Below are 15,590 nucleotides of genomic sequence, written 5' to 3'. Positions count from 1 at the left end.
TTATATCAAATTTCTTTTTTACTTTGATAATAATGCATTAAAAATTATATAATATTTTAAAAGTATAATAAAATAATAATATTTTTAATAAAAATGTGAAATTTTCTTATAATGTGAAAGAGTAAAATTTTATAATTTAATTCATTGAATTCGTCCAAATTACATCGCGTAAAAGTGCTTTTTAAGTTAATATTTTAATTTTAAAAGTAATTTTTCTTATTAATATGAATAATTTTATGTTTCATATATATATTCATTCATTTTAATGATTTTCCTTGATAAGAAAAATTATTTTATATTTTGTTAAGTTATTTAAAAATAATAGATAATGATAATTTAAATAAAGAAGATTTAATGTAATAATTTATTAAAAATAAATGTGCAAAAATTTTTATTTTTTATAAGCTCATATTTTTTTAAATTTAATTAAAATCTTTTCAATATTTTACTTCCTTTTAAAGTTGATTTATAAATATGGAAGAAAATATATATATATATATATATATATATATATATATATATATATATATATATATATATATATATATATATAGCAACAATTTTAAATGAAATTGTTTTTTTTCTTTATTTATAAATAGTTAACATTTAAGATTATTTTTGCATTTTCCTTATTTTTGTAACACCATTAATTTTTAATTTAATTATTTTATAGGTAACTATTAATATTTTATTTTATTTAAATTTTGAGAAAATTATTTGAATTTTTGAAATATGGTTCGATTTTTCGAAAATATAAAACTTTGGTATTTTTAAAAATTAATTTAAAGATCACGTGGAAAAACTAAAAATATATTTAGAATCTAAGAATTTTTTTGAGTTTTCTGAAATTTTTTCGAAATTCTTGAGCCTCGTTTTCGGTTTCAAGGAGAAGTAAAAATTTAATTTCGAATATCTTGAATCGAACCGATCGAATCGAACAGGATCGAATCCGACTGATTGAATCGGACCGGCCCTTTCTTCTTCCTCCCGTGTGTCCTGACGATCTCTATCTCTCTCCCTTGTTTTCTCTCTCCTCCCTCCCCCTCGGAGCCGACCACTGCTCATCGTGTCGTTGCCGACCTCCCCTGCCCTTCCCCAGCCGCCGTAAAAATCGCGCCTTCCTGGGCGCGCATCACTTCGACTTCTCGGGCCAATTCTGGCCAATCCGGCCACCGATTGGACCGGATCTTGTCCCAAACAACATCTAAACCTCGAGAGCTTTCCATAAATACCAAGAACACAAAAATCCATGGAGCGGTTTATCCAATTTTTGCTCCGAAAGTTTTAACCCATTTTGACTTTCGGGCTAGATTTCTCGAAAACTGTAAATCTCACAAAAAATCTGAGAGTACCGGAGTGCTCCACTCGTCGAGAGCTTCGCGGTAATACCCATTTCAAAATTTTCCGACACTGTTTTTTCGGTGGGTCCTGCAAGACTTCGTAGTATTTTTCCGAGCTAATGAGTTTAGAAAATTTCGTAAAAATTATATATTAACCCCCGTGTTGTGGGCTTTGTGTAGGTATATTCAATTCGTGGAAATTCGAAGGAAATTCGCAGAAAATTTTCAGACATCCCGGAGGCATCTCTAGGGTCAGAATTGGCATAGGTAAACCCGGACCCTCATTTTTCTTAATTATCTAGTGCCTGATTTCGATTAAAAATCTATAAAATATTCGTGATAGGTTAGAAAAATATAATTCATTTTGCATTAGCTTAATAATATTGCTAAGGACCGCAAGGCAAAGTTTTAGAATTTTTAGAGCTCATTTGGATAGTTTTTATAAAAGGGGGAATTGTAAGGATTAAATTGTGGTTGTTGCCTGTTTGGGTGGGCCCAAGAGGGGCCATGTGATGTACTTGAGTTGTGGATGTATGACTTATGGATATAGAAGTGCATTTTGAACCCTTTTGCAGGTTGGGTAAGTTTTAGGTATAGGTGAGATTCTGCCGGATTTTCAACAAGACTTAGAGTGTCTTTGGTCTTTTTCAAACTTGTATTGAGTCAAATATATTAAATAATTGCAGTCAAAATTTTCAGGTAAGTCGGAACAGCCTTCCTCCTTCGTCCAGCCATCACAGTAATGTCGGTTTAAGTCTGTGAGTAAAATATTAATTTTAATTATAATTTCAATATTATTATATGATCAAGCATGCCCATGCATCACTTATAAATATTTATCTATGTAATTAAACACTAGGCACGTTTTATAATGCATTCTTAATTGATGAAGTGTCATGGTTGTTGTTTATGGTAATTTAGAGCAGTGTGCGAGCGTTGGCGTGCGTAGGGTGTGTGGTATTGGATATGGATAGGGCGGGTAGACGCGGCTTGAGAGACACTTGCTGGGACCTGGTCCTTTATGAATAAATCAGGGTAGGCACGGCTTGAGAGACACTCGCTGGCTCCCGCATTTGGTTTATTAAGCGAAAGTCTAGCTTTAGAGACATTTGCTTGCAAATGTTAGATTAAAAGAGCTGTATAGGGGATTAGCTCCCATATATGTACTGTTTGAACAGTATTGGTGTGTGCGAGTGCTCTAAATTGCCTTTTTATTGTTATGATGTGATTTGTATGAAATTTATGATGATATTGTATTCCACTTCTTAGGATGCATTAGCTTTAGATAGTTATAAAAATTATAGTTAAAATTAGTATTTTACTTTCTGAGTCAAACGCTCACTCCTGTTCATCTTATTTTTCTAGGCTACAGAAGGATTACTTGTTGTAACTAACCTACTTTTCTTTTTCGCTGTTCAATTAGTAATATCTAATGTATTTTATATAATTTAGTCAAATTTTAGACTCTGCATGTGTTAGAAGTATTTTAATCAATTTGGGACTATAATATAATATTGTGTTGAATTTGTAAGAATATTAAATACATACATGGCTGTATTGGATGAAAGAGCTGAGCTCTCAAAATTATTATATATTGTGTTTACAGGTCGGACGAGTCAAAAACTCTCCGTTGTATTGTCTATTTTATGACCGGACTCTGTCCGGTTGAATTCTTGAAATTGAGCCCAAATGGGCCTTAGGATTGGGTTGAAGAATAGTTAGGCTTACTACGGGCATCGAGGACTTTAGACTGGTCCAGGTCTTAGTACCAGTCCGGCGCATAGGTTGTGTCGTGACAATTTTAATAGAAACTCCATTATATAAATTATATAAAAAATAATTAATTTAATTAAACTCAAACATTTTCGAGGATTTAACTCAAAATCGTTTAGAATGAAGAAAGAGAATTCATATAACTGATTCCAAATTATTGAGTTGAGTTTTTTAATATATATAAATAAAATAAATTTACTTAATATTTTTCATACGGTAAATCACTTAGAAATTTAAAAATTAAACTCTAAATTGCGACTCTACAAGTGGAGTAGAGAAAATAATAAAACAGCGGACGGTAAAGGTCACGGTTGGCCTTCAATGATAGAACTTTTGGCAGCAGCAGCACCCCCACCCAATACAACAGTCTCCAGCAAATGACAATTATTGAGGATTAATTATGGTTTTAAACACTAATTACGCGATTATTAATATATTTAAATCGTTTATTTATATTTTATCATTTAATATATATAATAAAATTTATATAAATGAATTAATATTTTATTTTTTTAAATTGATTCTAAAATGACAGTTAGGTAGCAATCGTGGCGAAAAGATGATTTATATGAATTTTTTCAGAAAATATTTATATTTAATATTATATAAAATTTTTTTAAAAAATAAACTATCTAAATTTATTTATTAATCGCGTCAAATAAGGCAAATATTTTTCTTGATTCCAACTAATAATCGTGATGTGGAAATGAGAAAGGAAGGTTGGATTAGTAGTAGACTTTGTATTAAATTTAGAAATTATTAGAACATAAATAAATAATTAAATAAATAAAAAGCATGGGAACAATCAGTGCTTGAAAGAAGAGGTGTATTGTCAGAAATTATCGTGGAGATGTGGTCCATTACAGATTCCATATCCAAACATAAATACAAAATATTTATTTATTTAATAAATAAATTTTATTATATATTTTATATTTTTTTATTTATTTTATATTTTTTTTAACAGTTAATTTATTTATTTTTATCTATGTATATAATATATATATTAAATAATTTTTTATATTATCAGGTGAATAAATTTTTTATTGATATTTTTATGTATCATTTATCATATAAAAATTATTATAATAATTTATAGCTATAATAATTATTATATTTATACTAAGTAATTAATATTTTAATTTTTATTTAATTTTTTTATTTTTTAATTATCTTTATTTTTATCATTATTACCTTAAATTTCATGATTAAATGGTTATTTTCTTTAACAATTGATGGTAAAATCTCAAAATCTTTACAGTGCTTCTCAAGAAGAGTTTCACTTGCTATTTGTAAGTTTTATTTTTTTTCTTAAATAATATTATATTAATGTTTTAACTTTTCTTTAATTAATTACTTTATATTTATGATTAAAAAATAAAGTAATAAATTATTGATTTGTAACTTATGACTATCAATGACCATTGAATTGAATGGCCAAACTTTTAATGCCAAAGTTAATAGTGTAATTTTTTAATTAATTTTTTTAATAATTAAATCAAATTTATTTTAAACTATTTTTTATCATCTTGCTATAAATAGAAACTAAAAAGTATTTTGTGGCTTTTAGCAACTATAAAATTTTCTTTTATCATTTAATACTTTTGAAATTATTTTTGATTTGTTTTATTTTATATTATTTCTATTTAAGTTTTATTTATTGATTTTGATTCTCAAAATTTGGTTACATTTTTGTTGATTCCTAGTTCTTTATAATATTAGAAAAAGACCATTGAATCAAAAATCAAAAGATCACGTATCATCAATTACAAAAAAAGCAATAGTAATAAGATAAATATAATTATTTATAAATGTACACGAAGATGACTTTTTAATATTGATTTTGTATATTTTTTATCTTTATTTTTCTTACTTAATTTTGTTATTTATCTATTGATTATAATGATACACTTTTCTTTTTTTTTAATTATATTTATTTATTTTTTTTATTTTTATGAGTAATGATACATTTTAATTATATATGTTAACTAATTTATTTTTTTATACAAAATAGACTATAAAAAGTAATAAAAAATACAATTTTATAAAAAAATCTAAATTACATATTTAAAGATTAAAAATAAAGTATTAAAATGAAAAAATATTCATATTATAAATTTTAATAATCAAATTATATAAAAAAATTTAAAATAATATTAATAAAAAATTAAAATTAAAATTAAATATTAAAAATAAATTTTATTAAATTTTTGCATATAACAAGCATTTAGCTAATTAAGCATAAAGTTAGTAAAACAGGAATAAGTCCACTCTTCCTGAGCTATCTAATTTCTTTTTTTCTTGTCAACAAAATAATTATTAAAATATTTAGTTCATTTTACATTTAAGAATACAATTTTAATTTTTCAAATTATTTTATTTAAATTAAAATTTTAAATCCGATATCTCATAATTTTAAAAACATATAAATTATATTGAAGGGATTTAAAAAAGCATAAATTAGTTTAATGGAATATCGTAACTTTTTATAAAATAATAAACACTTGATAAATAAATTAAGAAATAATTTGATTAAATATGAAAGAAAATGAGTAACTTATTTGACTAATAAAAAAGAAATAATATAGAAACTGGTTTATCTAACATGTTCCACTAAAGTCCTTGTCCTCTTTATTATTTTGCACTTTGCAGTAGTTTTAATAAATAAATAAATAAAATAAAAGTAGTTTTCAAGTTTTTTTTTTTCATTATTTTCTTTATAAAGATATAAAAGGCAGAGATTTAAACTTGATTATGCCTTTAGTTACCGGAGAATATTATTGGGTTGAAGACTAAAACTATAATAATAATTTAATCCATTATTTTTTTATGTTTTAATAATTTAATCACAGTAATTTTAATGTATCTAATTAATTATTTTAATTTTAATCAATTAAAAATAAATTTTAACAGAATTACTATTTGATTAAAGAATAAATGATCAACTTGTATCACAACTTAGAGATTAAATCTCTCTCTCTCTATATATATATATTAAAGTTGAAGTATATATATAGCTTACAAACGAATGTCACCTATTTAAATAATTAACTTAAAAATATGTCACTTAGTAAAGAATATATATTAATTGATATGTAAATAAAAATATAAAAATAATGATTATTTAAAATTCATTTAAATTCGTTTATTCTTTTAAATTAAAAATTCATATTAAAGAAAGATTAAATAAGGATATTGAATATTATTTTATCTTTTTATCTGATAATATATATATATATATAAATTAATTAAAAATTATAAATAATGTATTATTTATTAAATTTTAAAATTTAATAAAATTTATTAATATTAAAAAATAAATTCACTTCTTATTTCTGCTGCACATTGAATAGAGTGCTTATTAAAATTTTTCATTTTTTTACTTGCTGATTTCAGTAATTTAATTATTTTTATATAATTATATTTTTAATTATTTTTTCTAAAATCTTAATATTTAAGTTTAATAAATTATTTATTAAATCTCATTTATTTGTGTATACAAATATATATTGTGTTTTAAAGAATAAAATAGACGTTACCATAAAAGATTTAGTAATTGAAATCATTTAATATCTGTAAAGTATAAAAATTATAGTTAGCTTCTGTTGACAATTTAAAAATAATATATTAATCAATTTATATATTTATTCACGTTTAAAATAAAATTATAATTAATTAAAAATTTATCATTAATAAAATTTTATAATACAATTATAAAAAATAAAATATAAAAAAATATAAATTTATATAATAAAAATAATAAATAATTAGTGCAACGTATGGATAAAATAACTAGTTATAAATTAATTACCGAGTAAATTTGTTTCCTGTCTACTTAATTGGGATTTAAATATTGGGACTAAAATTCAAAAGATATTTTCTTTGCTTATAAATGGGAGTGTCTATTTCTATAACTTAATATACTATGGCCACAAACAAAATAATAAAAAATTAAATTACTCTTAAATATTAATTAGTTATAAATAAAATAAAAAGAAAAATGACAATATCATTTATAATTATTGTCATATTTATTTTATTCTATATTTATTAATAGTGAACTTTAAAAGAAAGTAACATTTTAAAAATATTTTAATTAAATTAAAAATTTATAATCTATATAAAAATAACATAGACTATTAATATAATATAAATAATTATTATACTTATTCAATTTTTGTTTTATAATTAATTTTTATTAAAATTTAAATTTACGACTTTGCAATTTTAAAATAAAATTAATTTTCTTGATTTGTCAAGCTGAGCCTCAATTTTAACCTTCCAGCACATAATAATAATAATAATAATAATAATAATAATAATAATAATAATAATAATAATAATAATAATATTGATTTTTTTGGTGTGGAGATTATATATAATTATTAATGATAATTAGTTATATATTGTAATTAAGGGATTGATTTTAAAATTAATCTCACCGACACTTATCATTCCCACTATATCTTGTTATATTTGTTTGGATAGGTGTAGAGTGTGGTTGGAATGTGACAACTTAAATTGACTTCCTACCTAACTCACTCACATTGCACAATAGTTAATTAATTTTACAATTAATCTTCCTATTTTTTGTTAATTAATTAACTATAAAAAATATTTTTTTTCTTATCAATCGGTGAAAATATTTATAATTGAATAAGTATTCCCATCTTTCAGAATTAATTAATTTGATTCTTAAAATTTGTTATAATATATCAATAATGACAGATTCCTCTAAATAATTTATAGCTTTTAATATTTTTTTTTATATTCCAGAAATATAAATTTTAATTTGAAAATATTAAAATTATTTTCGTGATTATGAAATTTTAAGTTAAAAAATTATCAGAATGAAAATGAAAAAGAAAAAAAGAACATACATAAAAATTATATTGACAAATTGAAATATATTAAAGTAATAAGATATTGATTAGTGAGTGGTAAAGCAATTGAGTTGCAGTGGGTATAATTAAAACATGGTAATTAAGTGAGTAATAATCCAACAATTCCATGGTCCCTTCATCTGCCAACGTTGTTTGAAAAATATCTCAGAAGGCTAATGTACAAACTCTAAAATCGCATAATAAGCAATTAACACTGGAAGCGATGCCATCATTCCAAAGATCACACTGCATTAAACAAAAATAACTTCTTAATAATAATAATAATAAAACATGATTTAAAGTATGTAATGGAATTAGTGTGGAAGATTAAGATTACTTACGCTGTACTTAGCACCTCTGCATGCAATCCATATTCTTTAGCGAAGATGAAGGATGTAATGGATTGTGGTAATGCTGCCTGTAAAACAATTCAATAAATTATCAGCAGCCGGTTATCTGGAAGTTTAACAATTAACAATCCATTCTATAATTCAATAAACAATTCAATAAAAAAGCACTATATGGCCAGGGAAGTTTAATTACCTGAATGATAGCAACTCGTAAAACGTCACCATGCAAACCCGCAGCAATAGAACCAATAGCCATGGCTGCAGGTCCAGCGATGAATCTTAGAACCATGCCTATCACAGTTAAGCCTGTCCCACAGGCAATAAACTTTTCTTGTAAAGCCATGAAGATCCCTGTACATATATACAAATCATTTTATTAATGAAAATTAAAGAAAGCAAAATTAAATATATATACTAACAATAATATTAATCTTGTAGTGGGGCAGCTCACCCATGCTAAACATGGCAGTGCCTGTACCAGCCTTTGACATAATCAATATTGATCCCTCCATGATGCTTGGCATTTCAAAATTCCACCTGCAAGTATATATTCAAACCATCAACACAATTCACAACAATATCAAATTATAATTGCAAAATCTTTAGTATGGTGAGTGAGAATAGTCATATTAAAAAAAAAAAAGAAAAAAAAAAAGAAGACACACCTCTTTGCTATAAAAGCCCAAACAAGGCCAAGGATACAGGCATATGAGTTAGGATTCATAGCCAATTTGATCCACACCACCTTCATTAAAACCCAGAAAGAAGCAGGCCTGGTAGTGCTTGCAATGATGTTATTGTGATCTACACCACTAGCATTTCCCTCCAAATCCTTCTCTAAATTGTCACTATTAGTATTAGAAGAAGAAATGTCAAGTCCTGATCTTCTAAATTCCAACACAAACAACAAAATGGTAAGCCAAATTATGGCTTGGATGACAGATGATTGAACCACAAGATCAACTGCCATTTGCCCGTACATGGCTTTCATTAGAGGCACACCCACAACAAGAGAATTAGTTAAGGTACATAAAGAGAAACTTGTAATGGACCATGTGTAGCTTCCTTTGCTACTACACTTAGCCCAAAAACCAAGCACCACCACAATTATCAACTTCGATATAGCATCTGCACCAATGAATAGATAATTCATGTTGAAAGGATCAACATGGGCTGTGAATTCAAAGGTGAAAAGAGGGAGAGTGAAGTAACAAACAAATCTATTCACAGCTCCACACTGTTCAGGTGTAAATATTTTCCACCACCTTACAGATCCATATCCTAACACTAGGGCCACATAGAGGGGTACCATGGCCACAACCACCTTATAAACATCTTCCCATCCTATCATTTTTCTTGCAAAAAACTTTCTTTCTCTCTTCAAGATACGTCAACCCCTCTTCAAAGAACCGACCCTACCCTTCCCTTATTTAAGGTTTTGATGACAAGTACTATGAAGAAAGTAGAAAGGGTTAAGTATTTATGTGCATGCAAGAGGTCATCATCGATCGACCAACCATTATTTTTTGGCATATTTTGAGATAGGTTGGTGGGTTGGTGTATACGATTCTATGCTGTGGATTATTGATCGAAAGTGTGACCTAGTAAGAGGCATTGTAGTGCGTGGAAATGCGATGTTGCTTTCTCAAATGCGTTTTTGGTTTTTATGGTCAGCAATTAATGGATTGTTCTATACAGAATAAGGAATGAGGTCCAGCGATTATTCCACCCCACTTTGCAAACAAGGTTTCTGTTTTTGTTAAATCATTGTTTTTCTTTTATTTATTGTCTCCATTATTCCAAAGTGGAGTTTTCAGAGACAGAGGAATGATTAATTATGTTATTTTTATGGCTTGAAATTTGGATATGTTTTTCATAGACCTAAATTGTGATCCTACCGAAAGTTTCGCACTACGACTTGATTGGGATAAAAAGTGAGATATGTGGTAATAACGGAGGGGCATGGACCAGTATAAATATTTTAATATTCTACGAGAGTTGTGAGATATTCGGGAAACACACTGGGATTAGGGTTTGAGAGTTTGAAACTTTTTCTCTTGTCTTGCCCATGAACGTAGACCTTATGGTTGAACCGCGTTAAATTCTGTGTTATTCTTCTTTTCTTTTCTATACCGTGTGATTGTGCGATTTATGTGTGTGTCTTAGATTTGCGTACTTGTTATAACAAATTAATTGCTTATTTTTTGCCATATTTTTAGATAGTGATGACATTTACACATTGCAATATCAACCAAAATTGGACTAAACGTGGGAAATAACATAATATAGATTAAATGGTAGCATTCGGTAACCATTTTAGAAGTTTATAATATATGGATTACGAAAGCCAAATTTGGCTTGATTTCTTACGTGGACTTGGAATACGTTATGACAGTGAATATAGTGCTAACTAATTAATTAACATAAAAATATTTTAAAGTTATTTTGCACCATCTTATTTTATTATTCGATTTCTAAATCAAAGGCGGCACTCGCAATATCATGTCACGTTCACAATATTTGACGCTAAATAAATAAGGAAAGCTTAATGCAAGTATTTCGAGAAGATTTTTTTATGTTTTATGAGCAAAGAACTTACTGTAATATCTTATAAGCATATAGAATAAGTTCCACCATTATATATATATATATATACACATGTAGGTTGGCTTGAATGCAATCCTGTCAAGTAGCAGAAATCCATCAATTCTTTTGCATTATGAACTTAAACCCACTTATTATATTCCACTTTAATGGCTGTTGATGGGATGTGAAATAAAATATTTGCGTGGCAAGAATTTGATTTCAATTCTCTGGCACTAGCTAGTTGATTATGTTGATACGTTTTCTTTCTTTCTTTTCCTTTAAATTTACAAAAAGTTGATGCTTTTTTCTTGTTTGCCTGAATTGGTGGCTAAGATTAATGTGTTTTGAATAATGTCTGTTGGAATATTTTAATCTCCGTATGGAATTGTCTTATTGATCTGCACAGAGATATATAAGCAAAGTTCTTCTGCAATTAAAATTAAGTTGGATTGCAACACAAAATTGCATGCCACTAATGATGATGATATATAATTAAATTATTTTTCAATGTCAATGCTCATCAAATCAAATACTAATTATATATAGTGGGGAATGAGAAAATAGCATTTCAACTCAATCTTTTTTGTCTGTATTGTTAGGTGAAGGTGACGGCTGACTCACAATTAATTAAGTTTGCAATTAACAATTAATTCTATGTGCTGATCAAGGTCAACATATACAAATGTACTAAATAGAATAGGATGGTAGGTATTGAAAATGAGAATTAAGCAACAGGTTTGATAATTTCTATGGTAGCATCACCATGCATGATACAGACTCAAGATGATAGGTATGTGTAGTACTTTTGTTTTGGGTACATATAAAAAATTAATTTTTAAAAGAGAGGGAATTGTTGTTATGATTTGAATTCCCTAATCCTGGTTTTATATACAGTAAATCAATATCCTAGTAATTAGAGATCGGAGAGATCCAAAACATCATCAATATAGGGGACATAATTGGTCTTTGAGTAACCACATTGGCAGAGAAAACAGCACATGGCATCAAAAGTGCCAATGTGCTGATTTTTTACACTTCTCCAATGGTCTCTCTCCACCAAATCGGATGATTCTCCCCTTCAAAACATACCACCTTTATTATTTTCTACATGTCCTATATATATATATATATATATATATATATATATATATATATATATATTCTCCCACCTCTAACCTTTATTAAAGGATAAAAAGAAAAAAATGAGTAGACTTAAACTGATTTGGAGGAGAGTAGTACAACATGACCTATAAGTTTCTGAGGATTTAACCCAAAATCGTTTAGAGTGGAGAAAGAGAATTCATATAGTTTGCCCCAAATTCTTAGAATAAAAACTTAGTTGAGTTGAGTTGTATTCTGCATTTCAAGGACTGATTACTCTATATTTTCTTCCATTTCAAGAAGCAAACACATGCACTATTATTTCTTTCCTTTGGAACTTTTTTCATGGAAACAGCAACTAGGGTATTTGTCCAAAGAACAAATTCTAATTTGGGTGGTTCCCAACATTCCCTATTTCTCTATCTCTAGCTATAGATCAATTCATTGTTGTGACCAAGCAAATGCCATTAATTCTTTGATGGCACATGACGAAGTTGAGCGAAAACCGAAAACCCATGTGCAATAATTTCAAGAATTTAAGTCCATATTTAATGAGAGAGAGAAAAAAGAGAAACAAAGTTTGATGAGTGCTGTAGTAGGCAGCAGAATATATAAGAACTCCTGAAAATAGGATTAATTCTGCTACTTCTTATATATCTTCAACTAGCCTACTTGGATCTTCCAATTCTATTAGAACCACAAGAGATGATGTTGGACAGCTTCTTGATATCCTTCCAGGAGGATCTCATTGGGCCATACAAGCCAATATACATTATCCATTAGTTAAGAGTATGAAAATTGTGCTTTTCTTCTTATTACTTTATTTAATAATAGAAAGTAGCATATGAAATAATAATTGATGAGTTATACAGTAAATTGTAACACTTAATTTATAATAATATAAATTTTATTATAATAATAATAATAAATTTTAAGATGGGTGATTGAGGATATTTGAATTTGAAACTTCTCCACCGCTAGGATTTCTTTCAATCTATTTAAAGTTGATATAGAAAGAAAGCCACAATTTTGACAAAAATCTCTCCATCAGGTAAAGAAATTAAAATTTATAATCACAACATATCTATATGTCAATTGACCTTATTCGAGAATTTTGCATAATCTTCTAAACGTGTGAAGGAGGATAAATAATCTTATTCCTTATGCACATCAAGAATTTGCTAAAAGCATCCAGTAACAATTCCAAAATAGATATTTGGCATCCTACAGTCATTCATTCCCTTCAAATTCAAATCATGCTTATTCCTTTTTTGCTTTGGCTTGGTTGCTATATAAAAAAATAATTTATCTTAATTTTCTTCCAATTTTCTTTCAGGGAAATCACTAGTGAGGCCTTGATCTAGTAGCTAACTATCCAAGGCTGAGGCCCTGAGACTTTTTAGAGGTCTTAAATTCAAGTTTCACTAACTTCTTCTGATCCAATGATTGTGTTGTACTTGTACTCAGCTCTCAATAATTAAAAGAAAAAAAAAGAGAGAAATGGAAATGGGGAAGAAATTTTAAGGCGGCCTGAGGTCTTGTATTGGAAAATTTTGAGTTAGGTCAAACTCAGAGGTTCAAGTTTAACAATGTTGTCAAACTGGGCTCCAGTCTGAAAATGTTTGTCCAGGACAATCTTTAGTTTAGGGTGGGATTGGTTTGGTTCCCAAGCCCATAAAGCAATATTGATCAGAAGCATAGTCCTAGTCCCAGCATTTGTTCGTCTATATCTTCAATGAATCATAGTGGGTAATGGTCCAAGAGACTGGCGTTGAACATTTTTTGAGAAATGTATGCAGCCGTCCATTTCAAAAGCCTATTCAAGAGAAATTATTCAGAAGAGTACATGAAATCTGCAATGAGAATGGTACAGCAACGAGGATTAGTCTTAGGAAACCAAATTGTTGAACTTTTTTGAGGCATAAAGAAAGGGATCATGATTACAGCGTCGTGTGACCTTTTAATATGCAGTGGCTGTGCTATTTTCTTGAATTCAAAAATTGTCAACTTATGTGAGCTTGGTATGGTTGCTTTATCTTTATGCAATCAAACAAAAAGAAAAAAAAATTATAATAAATAGATAGGTGAAAAAAGATTTTTTAAAAATCCATTATTCAAGAGTATACAAGAGGCACATATTGCATCTGAACATTATTTTACTATTACAAGATTATACAACAATCAAGAAACTTACATGAAACCCCATATAAAGCATAAATCCCTCACCCCTCCAAAACTGCTAAAGTAAAGCATCTTAACTACAATCACAGGAAATGTAAATATAGTAAATAAATAAATGTCAACTTAGAACTTCAGCTGCAAAACCCTCAGAAGATCGATTAACAGGAATAAAGGATGAAGGTGGTTTGGTCACAGCAATCAGAATATCTGCATAACCAACCATGCCGACTAAAACATCATCGCCGCTATCCTCAGTCACCCATACATGGGTTGCCCTGTGAGACAGCATCTGAGCCATGACAGCAGCCAATGAACTCGAAAGTTTACATGTTAGGGGTGCACTTCTGCCCCTATACATGCTCCTGCCAATTCCAAAACTTGAGCTTCCTGGATTGAAACCAATGCTTCTGCTGCTGAATTTCCTTGCTCTTGTTGATCCACCATCATTAAACATATTATTCTCGCCATTTGTTGAGTTGACTGTAAAGCCAGGAAATGATCTTGTAGTCAAATTGTCATCAGCCCCCATCACAAACTGCCCAGCTGAAAGATTGGCTAAAGCCCATACTGCGGCCAAATAATCACATTCCCATAATCTGGAGGCTGATATTTCCCCTATAATCTTACAGCGACCATCTGGCATGGGCTTAACAATGGCAACAGCAAAGGAGTTGTCACGACCCAAAATTCTGAGCTATGACCGGTATTTTTAAATCATGCAAGCCTTATCAGAGTATCTTAAATAAATATATTGTCATTTACTAATAAAAAAAAATGACAAAATCCAAATAAACAAAACACTGAATAAATATCATAAATATCTCATAAGTAAACTGCCGAGTCTCTACAGATTTTAAATAAAAATTTAAACTGTTCAATAAACTAAATTAATTATTAGCCCGAGGAAATATGAATTCGGGCATATCATGAGAACAAATCAAATATTGTCCCTTTCTAGAAAATGGACTGAATATTTGGATCAGCTGCAAAATTATACTGATTTGAAACAGATAACAGATAAAAAAACGTGGTTTGAGCTAATGTTCAGTGAATGATAATTATAGCACACAACGGAATAGAAACAGACAGACGCTTGATTAATTTTACAATAAATTTTCTATTCAATAAAATCATGCTTATACTATCAAAATCATTAGTAAAATAATTTTCATAAAATATATATATAAAAGAAATTCATTCAATAAAAATTTTATGATACAGTCCACCAGGGTGATGATACCCCATATCACCGAAGGCCAGATGGTAAGCGCGTTATCAGATATTAGATACTTTCCTCCTCCTTCACGGGTATCAATGCATATGATACTAATGTAAATCATAAATTGAAATGATACATAACTTAATAATGCAATCTA

General features: G+C 28.1%; 2 protein-coding genes across 2 annotated transcripts; both read right to left on the bottom strand.

The window, feature by feature from the left end:
* Window positions 1-7,990: 7,990 nt before the first annotated feature.
* Window positions 7,991-9,894, bottom strand: LOC110665537 (auxin efflux carrier component 5). Its single transcript, XM_021825710.2, has 5 exons — window positions 9,012-9,894; window positions 8,798-8,883; window positions 8,540-8,697; window positions 8,338-8,414; window positions 7,991-8,242 (listed from the first exon to the last, which is right to left on the bottom strand). The coding sequence occupies exons 1-5, from the start codon at window positions 9,695-9,697 to the stop codon at window positions 8,170-8,172; spliced, it is 1,080 nt and encodes a 359-aa protein (XP_021681402.2). The 5' UTR covers window positions 9,698-9,894; the 3' UTR covers window positions 7,991-8,169.
* A 4,438-nt stretch (window positions 9,895-14,332) lies between these two features.
* On the bottom strand, window positions 14,333-14,857 carry LOC131178462 (CBS domain-containing protein CBSX6-like). The gene has a single exon (XM_058143426.1). It carries the CDS (start codon window positions 14,855-14,857, stop codon window positions 14,333-14,335), a length of 525 nt encoding a protein of 174 aa, XP_057999409.1.
* Window positions 14,858-15,590: the final 733 nt, after the last annotated feature.

The sequence above is a fragment of the Hevea brasiliensis genome, chromosome 3 (assembly GCF_030052815.1).
Source record: "Hevea brasiliensis isolate MT/VB/25A 57/8 chromosome 3, ASM3005281v1, whole genome shotgun sequence".
Classification (NCBI taxonomy): Eukaryota; Viridiplantae; Streptophyta; class Magnoliopsida; order Malpighiales; family Euphorbiaceae; genus Hevea; species Hevea brasiliensis.
This window is presented reverse-complemented; position numbering and strand designations above follow the sequence as displayed.